Below are 19,767 nucleotides of genomic sequence, written 5' to 3'. Positions count from 1 at the left end.
AGTACGGCCAGTCAGTTCCTTGATTCCCCTTGTGATTCACATTGGGATGCTGCTGTGAGGATCCTCCGATACATCAAAGGAGCACCAGGAAAAGGTTTGTTGTATTCGGATCAGGGAAATACAGAAATTTGTGGTTACTCAGATGCCGATTGGGCAGGATCACCCTCGGACAGACGCTCTACTTCTGGTTATTGTGTCTTCTTCGGAGGAAACTTAATCTCATGGAAAAGCAAGAAACAACCTGTTGTTTCCCGATCTAGTGCAGAAGCTGAGTATCGTGCAATGGCAAATACTACCTGTGAGTTGATCTGGTTAAAGCAGTTGATTCAGGAGCTTCATCTTTGTGAACAGAAACAACCCATGACACTCATCTGTGATAATCAAGCTGCGCTACATATATCCTCTAATCCTGTTTTTCATGAGAGGACCAAACATATAGAGATTGATTGTCACTTCATTCGGGAAAAGATTCAGTCAGGAGAAATCAAGACAGCTTTTGTCAACTCGTCTAATCAACTAGCAGATGTTTTCACTGAAGCTCTTAGAGGTCCTCGGGTTGAATACATTTGTAACAAGCTTGGTGCTCATAATATATACGCACCAGCTTGAGGGGGAGTGTTAGAATATTAGATATGATATGATTAGATTTGATTAGATATGATTGGATTCTGTCTTATCCGTAAATAGTCTGACTGTATTCTGACTGTATTAGGATTAGGTTTGGATTAGGTTTGGGCCTTACACTTAAGCCCATTAGGGTCTCTATATATTGTAACTCCCTGACACAGATCAATACACAACGTATTCTTTTACATTTAACTGTTTTGAATCGGGGTGCCGTGGGACTCATCTTATTTGATGTATATCTATTCGAGATCTTGATCCCTAGATTTAGAAACTCTAGTTTTGTTTCTTCTACTTAAAAGTATAAATCCAGATCAAACTGCATTTGAAAACTTTTGAGCATAATCTTATACTCCACCATGCTACGTTCGGGTAGAGACAACTTTAGAGATTGTAGCATTGTACCAAATTTGATCACGTCCTTTCAATGCTTTTGTAGCTTCGGGGATCTTCTCTATTTTGGGTGTTTCTTCTGCTCTGAAATGTTGTTCAACATTGATCACCCACCAATAGGTTTCTTCATCAAATTAGGGAATAATCTTTTAATCTGATACCTCAACTCCCATATCAAGAGCTCTAATATCACAACTCCTAGATCGAGAGGTCTAATACATATTGATAGGAAATGAAAATCGTATTATTATGAAATTGGGATGAACCTAAGTACAGTGAATCAAATCACTCAAATGAAGATAAAATAAGGACTGACTACTACAGAATTTGAGGGTTTGTAACCTCCATACTCAAAGCTTTTGAGGGAACTTGGTCTTTCCGAACTCCCAATTTTTAACTACTCAATAGTCGGCCTAATGACCTCCCTTTTCTCTCTTATTTATCTTATTTATCATAGAATCCCCATAAATATATGATCAATCACCTATATTATGGAATCAATCACCCATAAATATAAAATCAATCACCAATAAATCCATTTATATAAATACAAAATCAATCATCCAGGCCTAATCCCCTATAACCCTTCCTATAATACACCCATAGGGTTGGTGTTTTCCGATCATCATCATTTGGGATTTGAGCATTAGTGTTGTTGTCGAAAAAGGAAACCGTTGGAAGTAGATTTCTCTTATTTTCTTAGTTTGTGTTTCAGTCCTAAATAATAGATTTTCATTCATTTTTTCTCTCTTCTCTACTATCTTTCTGCTCCTTTACTTATGGGTTCCTAACAATTTGGTCTAACGTGTCGGATATGTTATTGTGGGAAGAAATGGAGAACTCAAATGACCTCCTTGAGAAGGAGACCGTTGATCATGGACTATGGCTTTGTTTGTGCAATTCATTCCAAAACTTGTGTTGATGTTGGATTGGTTGATGAAGTCGTATGGACTTGATTGTGAGGGTTAAAGGGTGGCGGCGTGACCTTTTTGAGATCAACATGAATATTAAAAGGGTAGGATACATAAAGTAGTTGTTTGGTAAGTGGATGCAGAACAAGGGGGACATTCTTGAGGATGAATAGATGAACAAACAACCTTTTATCTTTTGAGGAAATGCGTTGGTAGGATGCAACCAAGATGGTGAAGAAGAACATGGATGGCAGTGGGTCTGAGTATGGCAATGACACGACACTTTCTTGGGAAAGAAGATTGAATTGCCCAATTTTGATGGCAACGACCCTTTGAGATGGGTTGCTAGGTTGGATCAAGGTGAACTAGATAAAGTCCTTGAGTAAGGTGCAAGAAGAGCCATGTGCGAAGATAGATCTAAGCTTGACCTAGTGGTAGAGATGCTTGAGGCTAAAAACACCAGACCCAGATTCGTCCATAGAGGTTGGTGGAGTGATGAAACAATTACTGAAAGCACTAAATCTAGATTTGTCCCTTAAGGTGGGAGGGACATAAATGATGACGGAGCCTTGGAATTCGAACTTGCTACTCGTGCCTCTATTGTTTAAATTGGATGCATGATGGTGGAACAGAGGTAGGAGTTTGCTACAGCAGCCATGGAAATTCGAATTATACGGAGTCCACCCACATCCTCATTACCATTGGAGCAGTCGTAGTTGAGTTTACATGGGTAACGGGTTGTTACCATCTAAGCTGCCATAGGTTAGCATTGGAGAGGTATGTCCTAGAGTAGAGGATTTGGTTCGGATGAGATAAAGGGAGGGGCCAAATTGGAATTCTGCAAAGTGGGCTTATTTTTTACCTAATGGGCCAAGCCCAAATTGGTCTTAATTGGACTTGGGAGGAAGCCGAGCCCAAGTCTAGGGGAAAAAGCACTTCAATGCAAAAGTATTGGTCTTTGCCAACAATCTATCCTCCTTCCAACTATCTCCCCATCTGCCAGCCTTCCTCGCTGGTTGTTCCTGTTCATAGTGATTGGACCAAAATCGCCTAGATGGTACTTTGTTGCAAACGGTCAGCTTCCAGTCACTTCTAGGAGGATGTTCGAGCTCCACAACCCAGAGAACTACAAAACATTCAGTCTGCATATATGATGAATGGAAAAAAAGTGGTCCCAATTCATTAGAACCTGTGCTGAAAGCCAAGGGGGAAGATGATACAGACCTCTACTGAAAAATAAGGAACAATCAACTAATAACAGAGAAACCAAGACTTTTTGGCCTGAATAATCAGATTTTTCATATATTTATGAAAATCAAGATACAATTACAGATCCTATGACATTAAACAGAGACAAATTACAAGAAAAGGGACAATTACAAAACTGGAAATGCTTTAACACTAAAGGAAATACAGTAAAGGATAGTGGTGAAGCAATTGGAGAGGCTTCACTCTCTCCCAAGGGTCCAATTCCAATATACTTTTTCTGATCCCCTCATACTTCACATTCCTCTCTATTTATTATCCATATCCACTTCTAGAATATTCTCTATTAACTAACTAATTTGCTGAGTCAGCCTTGAGAGATGGGAATATGCTATAATGCTTCCTATCATACTCTTTTAGGACCGGTGTTGTATTAATACTCCCCCCCCTAACAATTACCTTGTCCTCAAGGTGATGATCATTTTCCGGGATCCCATTGCTTGAAATGTAGTGACCAGCTAATGCATGAGGCTATGTAACCTCCTCCACCTGGATCCCATTGTGTGAAAAATATATTCCAATGTATTTCTAACACATAAGAGCGCCCACCAGGGTCCTATTCCGCTTCAGCACTTGAACCCTTATCTACCCGTTTGAAACTAGTAACATGAGCTCTGATTATCAGATTTTCCGTAGCAGACAAAACAGCCTCATCAAGTTGATGAACAACATTAATGATAATAGAAAAATGCCCTGTTCCAAACATACTTTGCCACTGGTTCACATAACTAGGCAATGAATGTTCTTGTGTGCCTTCCATTCCCATAAAATCAGAATATCCAACATATAAAATACCTTGTTTATCTTCATTAACTATGCAAAACCTATTATGACTTTGTTCCAAGGTGTCAAAAGCATATTCCCTATAAAATCCCATGAATTTCACTCTAGTTTTAGGCCATCGAGCCAGAATGGTCTTCTTGAATTCCTTTACAATGGACAACTGCCCCTTCCAAAACTGTTCTCTTTCTTCAACATCAAAGGGCCAATGACATACCTCGATATGATACCTAACTACCTCAGGGTTTCCAGGCTCGCTCCACGCTTCAAGACAGACCCAAGATGTCCCTGCTTCGATGCTCTCAAATTCGACTATGAGCCATGATCCAAGGTGGTTCGAAAGCAAGCTATTTGGTTTGGTGGTGCTGATGTCCACCGTCGCATAGTGACTGGAGGAGACAAACTCAGAAAAATTGGCGAAACCCACACCGTTTGTGACGAACTCTTCCCTGTTGTGTCGAACTCCCTCCAACGAAGTCGATCTAATTTTTTGAATAACTCCTTGGTGCTCTGCCTGCGATGAACGCAAGTCACCGCCTCCAACCCCATGATTTCTAGCATCGTAATTCTGATTCAGGTTCTCAATTGTTTGTGGGTTAAAATGTCCAGACCTTAAGTCTATCGGGTCGGGTTTCGATCTGGGTTTGGAAGGTTGCATGTGGGTTGTATCTAAATTGGTCCCCTTTGTTATGAATAAATGGAGGTTTAATTGTTCTGTGGGCCTATAAGCCCAATCTGTATTTAAAACAGAAAAATAAGGTCTCTTACCTTTAGATTGGGCCGGGATCAGAAAATGGGCCGGGTCAACAACTTGTTTCATCTTCTTTCCTGACCTAGCTCCCCTCACTAATGAATCTACAGCTAACTGAGCATAATGGAAGTTGAGGGATAATGATTCCCTTAAACGCTTTGGTTCCCCAGTGAAAGTACTTTGGGCTTGATCCATTATGTTAGCAACTTGGCCCAATTTTATTAAGCTCTTCGGTGACCCAATTTTTTCCTCTAACTGTCTTCTTCCTTCTTGCGCAGAACCCTCCTTCTTGAGGGCAAGTGGATCTGATGCGTCTGGTGTAGACGTTTGGTCCACAAGCATGGCTGGTGGTTGCTTTTCCACTTCAACTTCTCCATTTTCTAGTTTCGATGTCTCCTTCGTTGCTTCTGCAAAGTTTCTATTCATTTTCGTTTCTGAACAAGGATATTCCATTTCTTCTTCCTCGCAAAGATATAAATCTGGATCAAATTCCGGTTGAAATTCCTTCAGCATCGCCTTTGAGAAATCCCACCAACTTGCCTTCAAATTCGACCCCCTCCAGAACAGGTACCAAATGCGATCATATCTTTTTAGTCCCTTCGCAGCCTCTGAAATTTTCTTCTATTCTGGAGTTCCTTTCATCTTGAAGTATTGCTCCATTTGGATCTGCCTTCCATATGCTTCCACTCCATCAAACACCGGAATCATCTTGAAATCACCTCCTCCTTCTTCGTCTTTTGTTTTTTTTTTTTTTTTTTTTTTTTATCAGCGTGGTTCAAAGCTACCGGATCGGATAGCTCTGATACCAATTTGATACAGACCTCTACTGAAAAATAAGGAACAATCAACTAATAACAGAGAAACCAAGACTTTTTGGCCTGAATAATCAGATTTTTCATATATTTATGGAAATCAAGATACAATTACAGATCCTATGACATTAAACATAGACAAATTACAAGAAAAGGGACAATTACAAAACTGGAAATGCTTTAACACTAAAGGAAATACAGTAAAGGATAGTGGTGAAGCAATTGGAGAGGCTTCACTCTCTCCCAAGGGTCCAATTCCAATATACTTTTTCCGATCCCCTCATACTTCACATTCCTCTCTATTTATTATCCATATCCACTTCTAGAATATTCTCTATTAACTAACTAATTTGCTGAGTCAGCCTTGAGAGATGGGAATATGCTATAATGCTTCCTATCATACTCTTTTAGGACCGGTGTTGTATCAGAAGATTAGTCATCTTAAGGGTATCAGACCTAAGTTAGGAGTTCCTAAATTCGAAGCATGAGATGTAGAAAACTCAAATGGTTACGGCGTCGCTGTGGAATTCTCTGGTTTGTGAAACTAGTGAGATGTGCATGTTTTTTAATACTCCCAATGACATCTTGGATGCAATTGAGCAAAGGCCAGAGAGATGATGCTCGAGTATACGTAGTCAAGGTTAAAAACTGTTAGAGAAGTATAAAACCATTAAGGTAGTCTCACCCAACATTTTAAACTTTTGGGTTGAATCGGTTCTTTACATGGTATCAGAGCTTCAGTGACTACAGGAACATGAGTTCGATTCTCACCGCTCCATTCTAATTAAATTTGTAAAGTTTTTTAGCATGGGTAGGTGGACCTGTGCATTATCCACCCTTCAAGCCTAGTAGGCTCTCGTGTGAGGGGGCGCGTTAGAGAAGTATAAAACTATTAAGGTAGTCTCACCCAACAACGTAAGCTTTTTGGTTGAATTGGTTCTTTACAAAAACAGTGGAGGCAAAGGAGGGAAACACAACAGTTACGGAGTATGCCAATCAATTATAGTCCTTATGGAAGGAACTACATCGCTATAGAGTGATAAAAACCAAATGCCCAGATGATGCAGTTGTGTCAAGGGACTTCATCAAGCAAGACAGAGTCTGATTTTCTTGTTGGACTTATTTGTTTAGGTCTATATAATAATGTGAACCAAAGTACAATATTATTTGTAAGAAATATGGTTCAATATTTCTCCATTGAAGTATTTTAGTTCTTTATGAATGTCTCTTTTTCAGATTTCTTGTGATTGTGTTTGTAGAATATTCTAGAGTATTATAATTAGCTTTTATTAGCTACTAGTTGTTAGTCTCTTTGATTATTGTGTCAGTCTCTTTGATTATTGTGTCTTTTTATTACTCTTTATTGTTGCAACTCTTGAACTACCAATTGTAATCTGTATATAAGGAACCTTTTGGGTCTCAAACAATACATCAAAAAAATATTCAGAATTATATTCCATCATGGTATCAAGAGCAGGTTATCCTGTTGGCTAAATCAAAACACGTTTCTATCGTTTCTTTTAAACACATCTCTGCCATCTTCCTGAAATCCCACCTAGACACCTCAAATCACGAAACCAAGGCCACCATTGACTCCAGACGCAATTTTTTGGACGACCCACACCAGCCCCGTCGCTGAAAAGTGTCCCACGCGCGTATGGGCCACGTGCTGCCCTGCTAGTGTCCGTTTGCGGTGGGGCTTGGTCCGTTCTTCTCGTTTCTCTCTTCCTGCTTTGAGGTTTCAAATCACGTTTGGAGAAACTTTTTATTGGGGACCTGTTCTTCTCTTCTGTTGTAAACTATGGATTCTGAAAATTCTGAAGGTGTTTTCATCTCTAAGGCTCAATATGAGCAATTTAAGAAGGTGATGTCTCAATCTGCTGAGGCAATTAGTCATGTTGTTCAACAAGGTATGACATTCTATGTTGATCGTAGTAGTTATTGGATTCTTGATTCAGGAGTTTATGATCATATGACAGGTAATGCAACCTTGTTTTGTTCTTATACTGCTTACTATCACCTGTCACGAATAAGAATAGCTGATGGCAACTTCTCTATTGTGGGAAAATGATCTATTAAACTTTCTGAACATATTACTTTGAACTCTGTCCTTCATGTTCCTTCTGTTACTTGTAACCTCATCTCTATCAGGAAACTTACCTCTTAGTTGCACTGTATTGCTAAGTTCTCTGCCTATGCTTGTGTTTTTCAGGGACAGGACTCAGGGATGATGATTGGCAGTGCTAGAGTGGATGAAGAGCTCTACTATTTTGAAGAGGATCCATATGAAAAGAAATTTTTTGCAAATCACTCTTTATGTTTGTCTGATAATTGCAATGATGTTCTGTTGTGGCATCGTCGGTTGGGACACCCAAATTTCTTTTATCTTCAAAAGTTTTCCCCAAACATATTTATCAATCAAAAACCAAGTTTTTTTTTTGTGATATTTGTCAGTTTGCAAAACATTCTCGTGATTCTTATTCCCCTAGAGGTTATCATGATTCTTCTCTATTTACCTTGATTCATAGTGATCTATGGGGACCAACTCGTGAAAAAAATATCTCTAGTGCTCGTTGGTTTATTACTTTCATTGATGATCATTCTAGGGTATGTTGGGTATATCTTCTAAAAGATAAGTCTGACGCTGCATCCACTTTTAAAAACTTCTATGTTATGGTTCAAACTCAAGTCCAGACCTCTATCCAAATCTTGGAACTGATAATGGTACTGAATATTTTAATTTTGTTCTTGGGGATTACCTAACCCAATATGGTATTGTTCATCAAAGTTCTTGTCCTAACACACCTTAACAAAATGGGGTGGCTGAAAGAAAAAATAGACATCTCATTGAAGTTGCTCGAGCCCTCTTGTTTACGATGCATGTCCTTAAATATCTGTGGGGCGAAGCTGTCTTGACTGCATCCTATCTCATCAATCGGATGCCTTCTCGTGTCCAGAATTTTCAGTCTCTTTTATCTTGTCTTACCCACACCTTTCCTCCAAAGTTGTTTGGTTGTCTGATTTTTGTTCATATTCCTCCCATCAAAGGTCCAAACTTGATCCCAAGTATATTAAATGTGTCTTCATAGGATATCCTCCCAACCAAAAAGTTTACAAGTGTTACTTTCCTTCTTTCCGTAAGGTCTTTGTTTCTATGGATGTCACCTTTTATGAGACACAATCCTTTTTTTCTTCGACTTCTCTTTAGGGGGAGTCTATTGGTGTAGATGAAGATAAGTCTTGAAAACTAAATGATTCTGCTGTCTTACCTGTACCTTTGAAGACAGGGGGAGTTATTGTGCAGGAAACAGGGGGAGCAACTGCACTAGGGACTGGAGATCCTCCGGGTAAATGGGAAAATTTTTATAGCTGGCGTAAATCACCTCAGAACCCTTTAGACTGCCAGGATTTTGACTCGAGTCCTAGTTCCAACAACCCAATACTTGAATGCACTGATGCAACCGACCTAGATGTGCCAATTGCTCTTCGAAAAGGTACTAAATCTTGCACTGCTCATCCTATTTCTCATCATATCTCGTATGAAAAGTTATCCCTAGGTTTTCGTGCTTTCAACACCATGTTAGGTAGTACAAAAATACCAGAAAAATCCAAGAAGCACTTGATGACCCAAAATGGAGGAATGTAGTCTTTGAAGAAATGGATGCACTTACAAAAAATGGAACTGGGGAGTCCATAGCATTACCCAGAGGAAAGAAAATTGTAGGTTGCAAGTGGGTGTTCACAATAAAATTTAATGCAGATAACAACATCAATACGTATAAGGCCAGATTGGTTGCTAAGGGATTTACTCAAACTCATGGGATAAATTATCAGGAGACATTTGCTCCTGTTTCCAAACTCACACTATCCGAGTTCTACTATCACTTACTGCCAACCTTGATTGGCCCTTGCAACAATTAGATGTAAAGAATGCCTTCTTTAATGGTGATTTGCATGAGGAAGTTTACATGGATCCGCCAACTGGTTCAGTATGCAACATGAAGAAGTGTCTCTATGGGCTTAAACAATCTCCAAGAGAGTGGTTTGAAAAGTTTACTCAAGCTGTTAAGGGAAAAGGATTCGTCTAAGCTCAGATTGATCACACTTTATTTTTTAAACACTCGGACAGTGGTAAGATTGCTATTCTCATTATTTATGTTGATGACATAATTGTCATAGGTAATGGTTGTGAGGAGATAAGCTCTTTGAAGAAGTGTTTAGCTAATCAGTTCGAACTGAAGGATCTTGGATCTTTCAAATATTTCCTTGGCATGGAGGTGGCTCGTAGTAAAGCAGGAATTTCTTTAACTTAGAAGAAATATATTCTAGATCTGTTACAAGAAACATGAATGCTTAGGTGCAAGCCAACAATTGAACCTAATATTAAATTGGGAATTGAGGACGGGAAAGATGTTGACAGGGAGCAGTACTAGAGGTTGGTGGGGAAGCTGATCTATTTATCTCACACTCGGCTTGATATTGCATTTCGAGTTAGTATGGTTAGCCAATTCATGCATTCTCCTAAGGAGAAACACCTTAGTGCAGTTTATAGAATCATCAAATACCTCAAAAACACCTCTGGTCGAGGAATGCTCTTTAAAAGAGGACATAAGAGGATGATTGAAATCTATACAAATGCAGATTGGGCTGGCTCTGCAATGGACCGAAGATCCACTTCGGGATATTGTACCTATGTTTGGGGAAATCTTGTGACCTGGAGAAGTAAAAAACAAACAGTTGTTGCCAGAAGCAGTGCAGAAGCAGAATTTCGGGCTCTAGCCCATGGTATTTGTGAAGGAATCTGGTTAAGAAGAATTATTGAGAAATTGAAGATCTCTTATTCCCTACCTGTCAGATTGTATTCTGATAATAAGACTGCTGTTAGTATTGCTCAAAATCTTGCTCACCATAAGACTCCATAACAGAAAAAAACATGTGAAGGTTGATCGTCACTTTATCAAAGAAAAATTGGAGGATGGTAGTGTATGTTTGTCATACCTACTAAGGAGCAGACGAAAGACATTCTCAACAAAGGAATTAGCAAGTTATTAATATATATCTCCCAACTTGAGGGTGAGGGGGAGTGTAGAATATTCTAGAGTATTATAATTAGCTTTTGTTAGCTACTAGTTGTTAGTCTCTTTGATTATTGTGTTAGTCTCTTTGATTACTGTGTCTTTTTATTACTCTTTATTATTGCAACTCTTGAACTACCAATTGTAATCTGTATATAAGGAACCCTTTGGGTCTCAAACAATACATCAAAAAAATATTCAGAATCATATTCCATCAGTGTTACGTGTAGTGTGTTGCTAGTATTCTTAACAGCATATTTTCCATTCAGGCTTTTGTCCTTTTTTGTCTTATTTATATGTGAAGTTCATTTTCTGGAATTAAATTTGTAACTTTTAGTTGATGATAAGATTTTATTCTTTTCAATTCTTAACCTTTTGTCCTTCAGCCGGGCAACACAAAGTGTGGGTCTGCTATCCTATACCTTTTTGCGGAAAACTGGGCAAGATGACGTAATTGTTCCAATGGTGATATTTCTTTCCTCAAATGTTCAAATATGTAACAGGAAATGTTGTCTGCTTTCATATTTTTATACATTCAGTTTTGTTTTCCTTGCAGATAGATTTTGACATATCTGGCAATTGGGCCGAGCCAATTATTTATAGCTCACAGGATGATTGGTCAGACAACTTGAAAACAATTCTTGATTGGTCTCCCTTCACATCAAAGGAGGAGCTCATGGTTCAGGTTCATTTCATTCTGCTGTATATATATATTTTGGATATATATTTTATCATTTTTGGTAATATCTCAAGTTGCCATTTGCCTCTGAAGAACATAGCCTTGAGAAGTGTCATATGGGGTAATTTTATCATACACATTGTCCAAATTATGCACTCATTGATTGTGCATATGTTAGCTTCCTCCATTGCTTTGCAACTTTTTATTTTTTGATAAAAAATTTCATTAAGAGGAAGAGAAGAAATTACAATGGAGTATAAGAAATCCTCCTTAACAAAGAGACAAACACAAAACTAAGAAAAAAGAAAACATGAATGGAGAGGGGTTTCCCAATCCCACAATATGCTCGTCAAAACCCCTTAAAAGATCATGTGCCTTAAACCAAATAGAAGCCAAATGCCTAATGGATATTTGCTAGTCGTGAAATTTCATTCCTATGGATGTCCATGAGGTTTGTTAAAGTGAAAAGTTTGGAGCAGACTTTCTTTTTCCATTTTAAGAAGAGAAATGATTTAACAGTTACTTTCTGTCAGTGAGTCTATATATATTTCTAAACTTTTCTATTGTTCTGACATCAATTCTCATTATATTATGATGCTATAATCTATCAAACCACTACCCAAAACACTAGCTTGTGAACCACCTCCAAATGATGTTTGCAATAAAGTTGGTTAGCTATGGACTGCTTTTACTGATTAGTTTGTTTATACTTTTCAGTTTGATGATATAGGTCCACATGGAACCAAAATTGTAATATACAATTTGTGGTTGAATGACGAAGGAGTATACGAATTGAATTTTGATGATAATGCTGAGGTATGTTGTATTTCTTCATGGCTATGTGAACTTCTTTGTTTGAGTGTTTTGGAAAAGCAGTTTCAGATATGATTTACTGGTGGAGGAAAATATTTAAATTTATCTTGTTTATTATGCCTCGAAATGACAACGTTGGGGTAGGGAACGAACTTCTTTGTTTGAGTGTGTTTTGGAAATGCAGTTTCAGATATGATTTCCTGGTGGAGGAAAATATTTAAATTTATCTTGTTTATTATGCCTCGAAATGACAAGGTTGGGGTAGGGAACGAAGGGAAGGAGGAACATTCCCAAAAAAAAGGTAGGAAGGAGGAGAAGAAAGAAAGGAGGCTCTCAATAATATTATATGATATGGTGTATTTGAAATACAAAACAGTGACACGTATTTATACTAATAATTAGGTCAAGAACGGGTGTAGTACTACTAGTATAAGCACAAGGCTGCTAAAGCAAGATTCTTGGTCTAAATTATGTGTAGAAGCTAGCAAAAAAAGGTATGAACCAATTAAGATTGCTTCCTTGAGTAGATGACTAATTCATTCCACAATATATTTTGGAGATCTTCTAAGATACTTATTTATGCTAATAATCAGGTCCTAATGGTCCTTTTTTAGGCATTTTCCTATATATCTCCTTTTATTTCTTTTTTTACCTCTCCTTTTTTTTTTCTCCCTCTTTTTTTCCTTTATATTTTTCTTCTCTTATTTTTTTTTTTCCTCTTATTTATTTTCTTATTTTTCTCTTTTATTTATCTTTATTTTCACTTTATTTTATTTTATTTTTTTAATTATTTATTGCTATTTTTTAATTTCTAGTGTTTTTGATATTTTTTAATTTTATTTTTATCCTTTTTTTTTTCTTTTTCAAGCTTTTTTTTTTTTTTTTTTTTCATTTGGGTTCATCAGCCACCAGTCGCAACTAATTTGGGATATAAGTGTTGTTGATGTTGAAATAGGTCAAGTACTAGTATAGTACTATTAGTACAAGTACAAGCTCACTAAAATAAAAAAAAGACTCTTAGCCTAAATTAAACATATAAACAAGTTAGGAAATAAGATTATGAAACACTTAAATTGCTTCCTTGGTTAGATGACTAATTGATTCCAAAATATATTTTGAAGATCTTTTAAGAATTAAGATATACTAAAATGTTCTAGATACACTGAAGATATTCTAAGAGTATGAAACACAAAATAACAGGATTTATCGTGATCAAGCCATTAAAATACTGTTTATATTATTCTGTGGGAGTTCTGTGAGGAGGCATTTATTATCAAGATTATGAAACTGTGGCAAAATAAATAAGAAAACATCTTCATATGTTTGGTTAAACATTGAAACTGTTCATTTTTATGCAATAGACCTTAGATAGAGTTTTGGCACATGTAAAAAATAAGGTTCCCAACCTATATTAAATTAGATTTTACTGAGCTAGTTTATTATCAAATATTATTTAGTAAATTGTTTTTAAAATTTCAAAAGAAGTAGAATGAGGAAGGGGAGAGAAATTAGGAAGCATATTTAAAAAAAAAAATGATTGGGTAAAAACAAAATTTGTTTAGGATAGTTTTGAATTAATTTTGACCTAAGAACTGATTGTATAGGAACCAATTTTCCCAAATTTGAGAAATATCCAATCACTTATTATTTCAAAACCAACTCCACTATACCTAGTTATCTTGTTTTTAAAGACTTAAGACTTCACTTTTGAACCGTAGGGAGTTCATAGATGTGTCCCATGGAGGGTGAAGTATGTCAATCTAGGGGTGTTACCAGCAGTCATGGTATAGACCAAGGCTTTGTAGAAGCTTCCTATGTTCTATGCATCAAGGGGGAGTGTTGTGTGAGTGGCTGAGGTGGCCCTACATAGATGCAGAGTAACAACATGTAAGTTGAATGAAGAAGATGATGCCTCTTCTATCGGAGATGGGGGTATTTAGAGTAGTGTAGTCCCTCTCAAGCGTGGGAGAGAGGGTGAAAAGCTGTCACCTGCCAGCGCATGCTGATCCCACTGTTTGTATGCAGGGACAACAGTGCATGGGGAAGAAGAAAGGGGATCCTATGCTGCCCTTTAGAAGAATCTAGAATTGTGCTCTTAAGAGTGGACCCAACTGGATGGGCCTATGGATGTGGGCCAGCCAGAACAGAAGCGCCCCAGCTTGGTAGCTTGTGGAGTCCGGGTGCCAAGATGTATGACAACTTAGGCTGGCTATCCGTAGTGTGTAGTAATCAAAGCAAGATATAATATGACCGATCGGTAATGCGTCGTCCTTCATGTCTTGTTTATTTGTCTTTAAGTATGAGTTGTCTGGTCAGCAAGGTTTGAGTGCTTCAAGAGAATCTCCTATTCTTAACTTGCAATTGTGTTGGAGTTTTGGCTGGTCGGGGAATTGAGTGTTTGTAGTTGAAGTCTTCAGTTTGTTGACTTGCAAATATGCTGATGTTCTGACCGGTGTTCATAGTTTTTGTGCTTGGTTGAGTAAATGCTGGCCAGCAACCTTCATCTGGTGTCATTATATTCGTCTTATAAATCTTGCGGGTCCAGGATTGTGTGCTTGTTGACCAGTTGGCATAAAAGATAGTAGATCCTTTGCAATAGCCTTCTGACGTCATAATCAATTTGAATTGTGAAATTTATTAAGTTGATCTTACTGCTCATAGGGTCCACTAGTATTGGGAAAAAGAATCAAGATGTAATAGAGAATTATTTTACAAGGGCCCCACATCATAAGATAGAAAGAAATTAAGACTCTCTAAGTCTTCTTGCTCGGGTAACATGTTCAAAGTGGCGTCATGATCACAATAATAAGTATATCGACGGGTATAAAAGTTGTGATCATTAGATAATAAAAAATATGCTGATCGGAATAAAACTCGTGAACCTCAAATAATGAGAAGAATGCTGACCGGAAAGTGTAATGATCGTCAAATAATAGGAAAACCAGAAGGTAGTTGCAGGCTTCTAGAGTAAAATGATGTTGCGAGAGAGACAAGGTGGAGATTTTGATGATAAGTATTTATCCCCTTCCTCTATAACCAACATTGTTGGTGACATATTCTTTGATGTCCAATTGCTCAGATATGTTGCTCTATGATCATGACCTGCAATAGCTAAAATAATAGCATTTAAATGATAATAAAAATGTGCCTAGATGGGAAGTTGGCCAGACGCCGATCATCTAGGACTTTTGCCAAAGGGTAGCACATCCCGGACATGTTTTGCCTGGATGGAAAAGCATCATCCAGGACTTTGTTTGCCGAGAGGTGACACATCCCGGACTTGTTTTTCCTAGATGGAAAAACATCATCCAAAACTTTGTTTAATGACGTTTTTGTCCCGAGTTACCGATCTTCACGTTTTTTACCTCGGCTAGCGGTCTTCATAATTACCGAGGGTGAGAACTGATTCGGCCTTCACAGGGGGTTTATAATAGACGTCCTAGAATTATGAGGGCAGCAAATTGCAAGTGGACTTTGTGTCTAATAATTGTTAGGCAGCTCATGAAATTTGTAATCAAATGAGAACTATATATATGCTAGTGAAGAGATACTCTTACTGGATATCGAAATTGAAAACTAACCATCTGAATGTGGTTGGATACTTAGAGTGTAAATGTTGGCCGATCAACTTTGAATATGTTGATAATTACCGACCTGAACTCTTTTGTTCCGATCAGAACCCATCGACATTGAATCTGGTGGGCAGATGGATAAACAATTATCGGCCGGTCAAGCTATTTCACAAAGAGGAAGGAGGAATGGGTCTTAAAACCCCCTCAAAACGTCCCGCTGGTCGGCATGGCAAATGATTTGACGACGCTAGCCACCAACCTTATTAACGATGGCAAATGATTTTTAACCGATCAGATGCCCACCCCTGAAAATTCGTTACCGTTTGGCATGGCTGAAGCTGTCATCACCGACAAAGGTGTTTCCTTTTGCCCATTACTCAGTTGCCCAACCAAACTGATCGAAAACCCAATAGTAGGTTTCACAATAAGATGGGGAGCCGACACAACAGCAGCACCATGCCAGAAATTTCCATGCCCCAGAGGCATGAAGCTTGAGCTCCAACTTATGTCAAAGTATGCTCGATCCAATATTTGAACTCCAGAAGATTTGCAAACAGCTTAATCCACCCCAACCCCTTGCAAAGAAGCAACCGTTGTTTTCTCCTTGAACTAAACCATCACTGACAGAAGAACCAGGTCGACCTACTAGATCAGAGCACCGTTTCGGTCGCCCTCAGAAAATGCCATCACTGGTCGTCTCTCAAATTAGAATGCCAAGACGGTCGCCTCTCAAATTAGAGCACCGCTGCCGACTAGTTGCCTATTAGAGATTAAAATAGGAAACTTCAAACAAAGAGCATGAAAGCATAACACCAGTGTTCAATGTCGATGGATCTAGAAACAAACCCCAAACGAAGGCAGACCCACGTGGAAAAGCACAAGAAGAAAAAATTGAATCCATAAAACGTTTGTTGTTACCATAAACAAAGCAAAGAGAAGTTGAAGTGATGAATTTGAATTAATAAAGTTGCGGGGCCTGTGAAGAATTGTTTCAAGAAAATGCATTAAAAATATTGTCTAAAGCTTTAATGGCAAACAAAGTATTGGTTAGATGTGCAACTAATGTGGAGTTTATAAGGCCTTAGGCACTCCTAACCTTTGAGCTAGCTTTTGGGATGGTGTATTCCAAGATTCTTTACATGGTATCAGAGCTTGAGCCCTCACCGCCTCCCACTTTAAAGTGGAATTAAAATAAAAAAAAAGCACAAAAGGTAAACCAAAAATTAGGCCTGTGCAATTCCACGCTTCTAGCCCAAAGGGCTCTTGCGTGAGGGGGCGTGATGAGATATATAGTCCCATATTGGTTAGATGTGCAACTAATGTGGAGTTTATAAAACCTTGGGCACTCCCAACCTTTGAGCTAGCTTTTTGGGATGATGTATCCCAAGATTCTTTACACAAAGCCACGTGACTTTTTGTCTGGAGGTCGTTGAAGACTAAACAAAAGTTAACATTTCAATTTCAAACCTTCAATCATTTTCTCATGGGACCCATCAAATTCTAGTGAAAGGGAGCTTCAACATTTTGTGGGCACCTTCGTTCAAATCTCTAAAAGAAATGATCGTGGGGTCCAATTACTTCGAAACATGTTCAATGAAGGCAAATTCTATACATGTTTATTGTAGCTACAAACAAAGCCATAGGAGTCTTGGTTTCTCGGAAGACGTGCAATTAAATGACGCTAAGAACTTGACCTCCATTTTCTTTATCTGGAGAGCCAACTTTAACAACCGGACTAATACTAATCATGTTAAAAATAGGATAACCGGTCCTCACTCTGCCCATCCAACTAGCCTACAAGATAACCATCCTTCACAAGGTTCATCCGACCTTCCAATAGGATGATCAGCCTCCACGCTGCCTGTCCGCCCGGCCAACAGGATGACCAGCCTCCACGCTGCCCATATGACTGGCCAACACGATTACCAACCTTCACACTAGCCGGCCAGCCTTAAAGCGTGCAGAATGACCAACATTTATCAACATATTCAAAGCTGATCGGCCAACATTTACACTCCAAGTGTCTAACCACATTAGATGGTTAGTTTTCAATGTCGGTAATCGTTTATCCATCTGCCTGCCAGATTCAATGTCGATGGGTTCTAATCGGTACGAAAGAGTTCAGGTCGGCAAGTTGTGACCACGTTGCTGGTCGGCAATTTCTGATTAGTACGAAGGAGTTTAGGTCGGCAAGTTGGACCACATGAGCTGGTTTCAGGTCGGCAAGTTGGACTATGTGAGCTAGTTGGCAATTTATGATCGGTATGAAGGAGTTCAGGTTGGCAAGTTGCACACTCCGTTTCTTCTTCATTATGAGAGAATGATGATGGCTCTTTTGATGAGACGCCAAAGAGGGATGCGGTTGCTTGGTGACCTCTTTTCCTGTTGAGTTCTGCCCGATGATGTCACCATTGTTGGGGTTCTTTATCTTGTAGTTGCGTGGTTGATTTGCTTGGCCTAGTAGGCCGTGTGTATGATGCAATCAAACTTAGTAGAAGGGATGCTAATGGAATCTGACTTTGTTGTTTGGGGAGCAGCTGAAATGTTGTAGTTGGTCACCTTCCTCGTTTTTCTGGTCGGTAAGTGGCCGAAAGCTTGAAGTTGGCGATCGTTATGCTTTTCCAGTCAGTGTTCTCGTGACTTGGGTCTTTGTTCTATTCTTCTTTCTGGAATTTATACAAAACTTCATTTCTGGTTGGTTCTACTTTGATTTTCTTATGTTCTTTCAGTTCTGGTATCTTGTATTTTGATTTGGTTGTCTCTGGTTCTGGTGCTCTTGGTTCTGGTATGGTTTTCTGTTTCATGAGTGTCTCTTTCATGCTATGTAGCACCAATACCGACACGCGACACGTGACACGATACGACACGACACTCCGACACGTTAATTCTTAAAATTGTTAGATTTCAACACGTTAGGACATATTTTGATATTAAGTAATAATTTTAATTTATGTAATGTATATTATATTTAATATTCAATAATTTAACAAAAAAATAAAACTAAACTTATAATATTCATCAATTTTGCAAAGAAACATAAGATATCCCAAATATTTATATTAAACTCAATAAAATGGTAATCATAATCCAATGAATCTAATTGTTGAGACTAAAAACTCAACACAACGCAACCCTTAAACCTTTTTTCGAATTTCTGTAACATGTGTTGAAGTGTCGGAGAGTGTTGGGAGGTGTCGGACACGACACATCAGGGTTTTTGAAGTGTCGGTGCTTCATAGCTTCCATGTTGGTTGTGTCTCTTCAGTTCTCTTTCTTGCCTTCGTGAGTGTGATTTTCCTTTTTCTTTTTGTAGATTTGGGTTTGGGGTCTTTTAGAAAAGATTTATGCCTGGCTTTTGTAGGTATAAGTTCTTGTTCAAATATAGAACAAAGGATTTTTTGTCTTTTGATAGCTCTTAGCGAAGGAGAGGGAATCTGAGTTTAACGTTTCCCACAGACGGCGCCAATGAACTGCAAGGAGTTGATGTGTCCCATGGAAGGTGAAGTATGTCAATATAGGGGTGTTTCCAGCAGCCATGGTATAGACCAAGGCTCTGTAGAAGCTTCCCATGTTTTATGCATCAAAGGAGAGTGTCTGTGAGTGATTAAGGTGGCTCTACATAGATGCAATAACAGCATGTAAGTTGAATGAAGAAGATGATACCCTTTCTATGGGAGAAGGGCGGTATTTAGAGTAGTGGAGTCCTTCTATAGCGTGGGAGAGAGAGGGTGAAAAGCTATTACTTAGCCAGCCTAGCCTTTTCAGGCTAGGCATGTTGATCTCACTGCTTGTGTGCAGGGACAGCAGTGCATGGGGAAGAAGAAAGGGGATCCTATGCTGCTCTCTAGAAGGATCTAGAATTAGGCTCTTAAGAGTAGACCCAACCAGATGGGCCTATGGACGTGGGCCGGCCAGAACAACCTTGAAGTTAGGTTGTGTAAGTTAGAGTTGAAAAAGGGATAATCTTATTGAAAAAATTGTTTTTTTACATCTGTACAATTGCTCTCTATTTAAAAAGACCAAATAACCTAATGGGCTAAGCCCAAAGAAGATTCTAAAATGAAAATAAAGAAACAAATACTATTATTTAC

The 19,767-nt window shown here is 38.5% G+C and overlaps 1 protein-coding gene across 2 annotated transcripts in view; it reads left to right on the top strand.

The window, feature by feature from the left end:
• Positions 1-19,767, top strand: part of LOC133304813 (protein MICRORCHIDIA 1-like) — a 42,829-nt gene that overhangs the window by 10,199 nt on the left and 12,863 nt on the right. For both annotated transcript variants that reach the window (XM_061504876.1, XM_061504875.1), the window contains exons 7-9: positions 10,999-11,077; positions 11,169-11,297; positions 12,009-12,107. In XM_061504876.1, the coding sequence (XP_061360860.1) occupies positions 10,999-11,077; positions 11,169-11,297; positions 12,009-12,107 (307 nt within the window). The remainder of the gene's footprint in view (positions 1-10,998; positions 11,078-11,168; positions 11,298-12,008; positions 12,108-19,767) is intronic.

Source organism: Gastrolobium bilobum, unplaced genomic scaffold (assembly GCF_033153095.1).
Source record: "Gastrolobium bilobum isolate Gb01-03AN ecotype WA unplaced genomic scaffold, APGP_CSIRO_Gbil_v1 utg482, whole genome shotgun sequence".
NCBI lineage: Eukaryota > Viridiplantae > Streptophyta > Magnoliopsida > Fabales > Fabaceae > Gastrolobium > Gastrolobium bilobum.
Note: the sequence above shows the minus strand (reverse complement) of the source record. Positions and strands in the feature narration are given on the sequence as shown.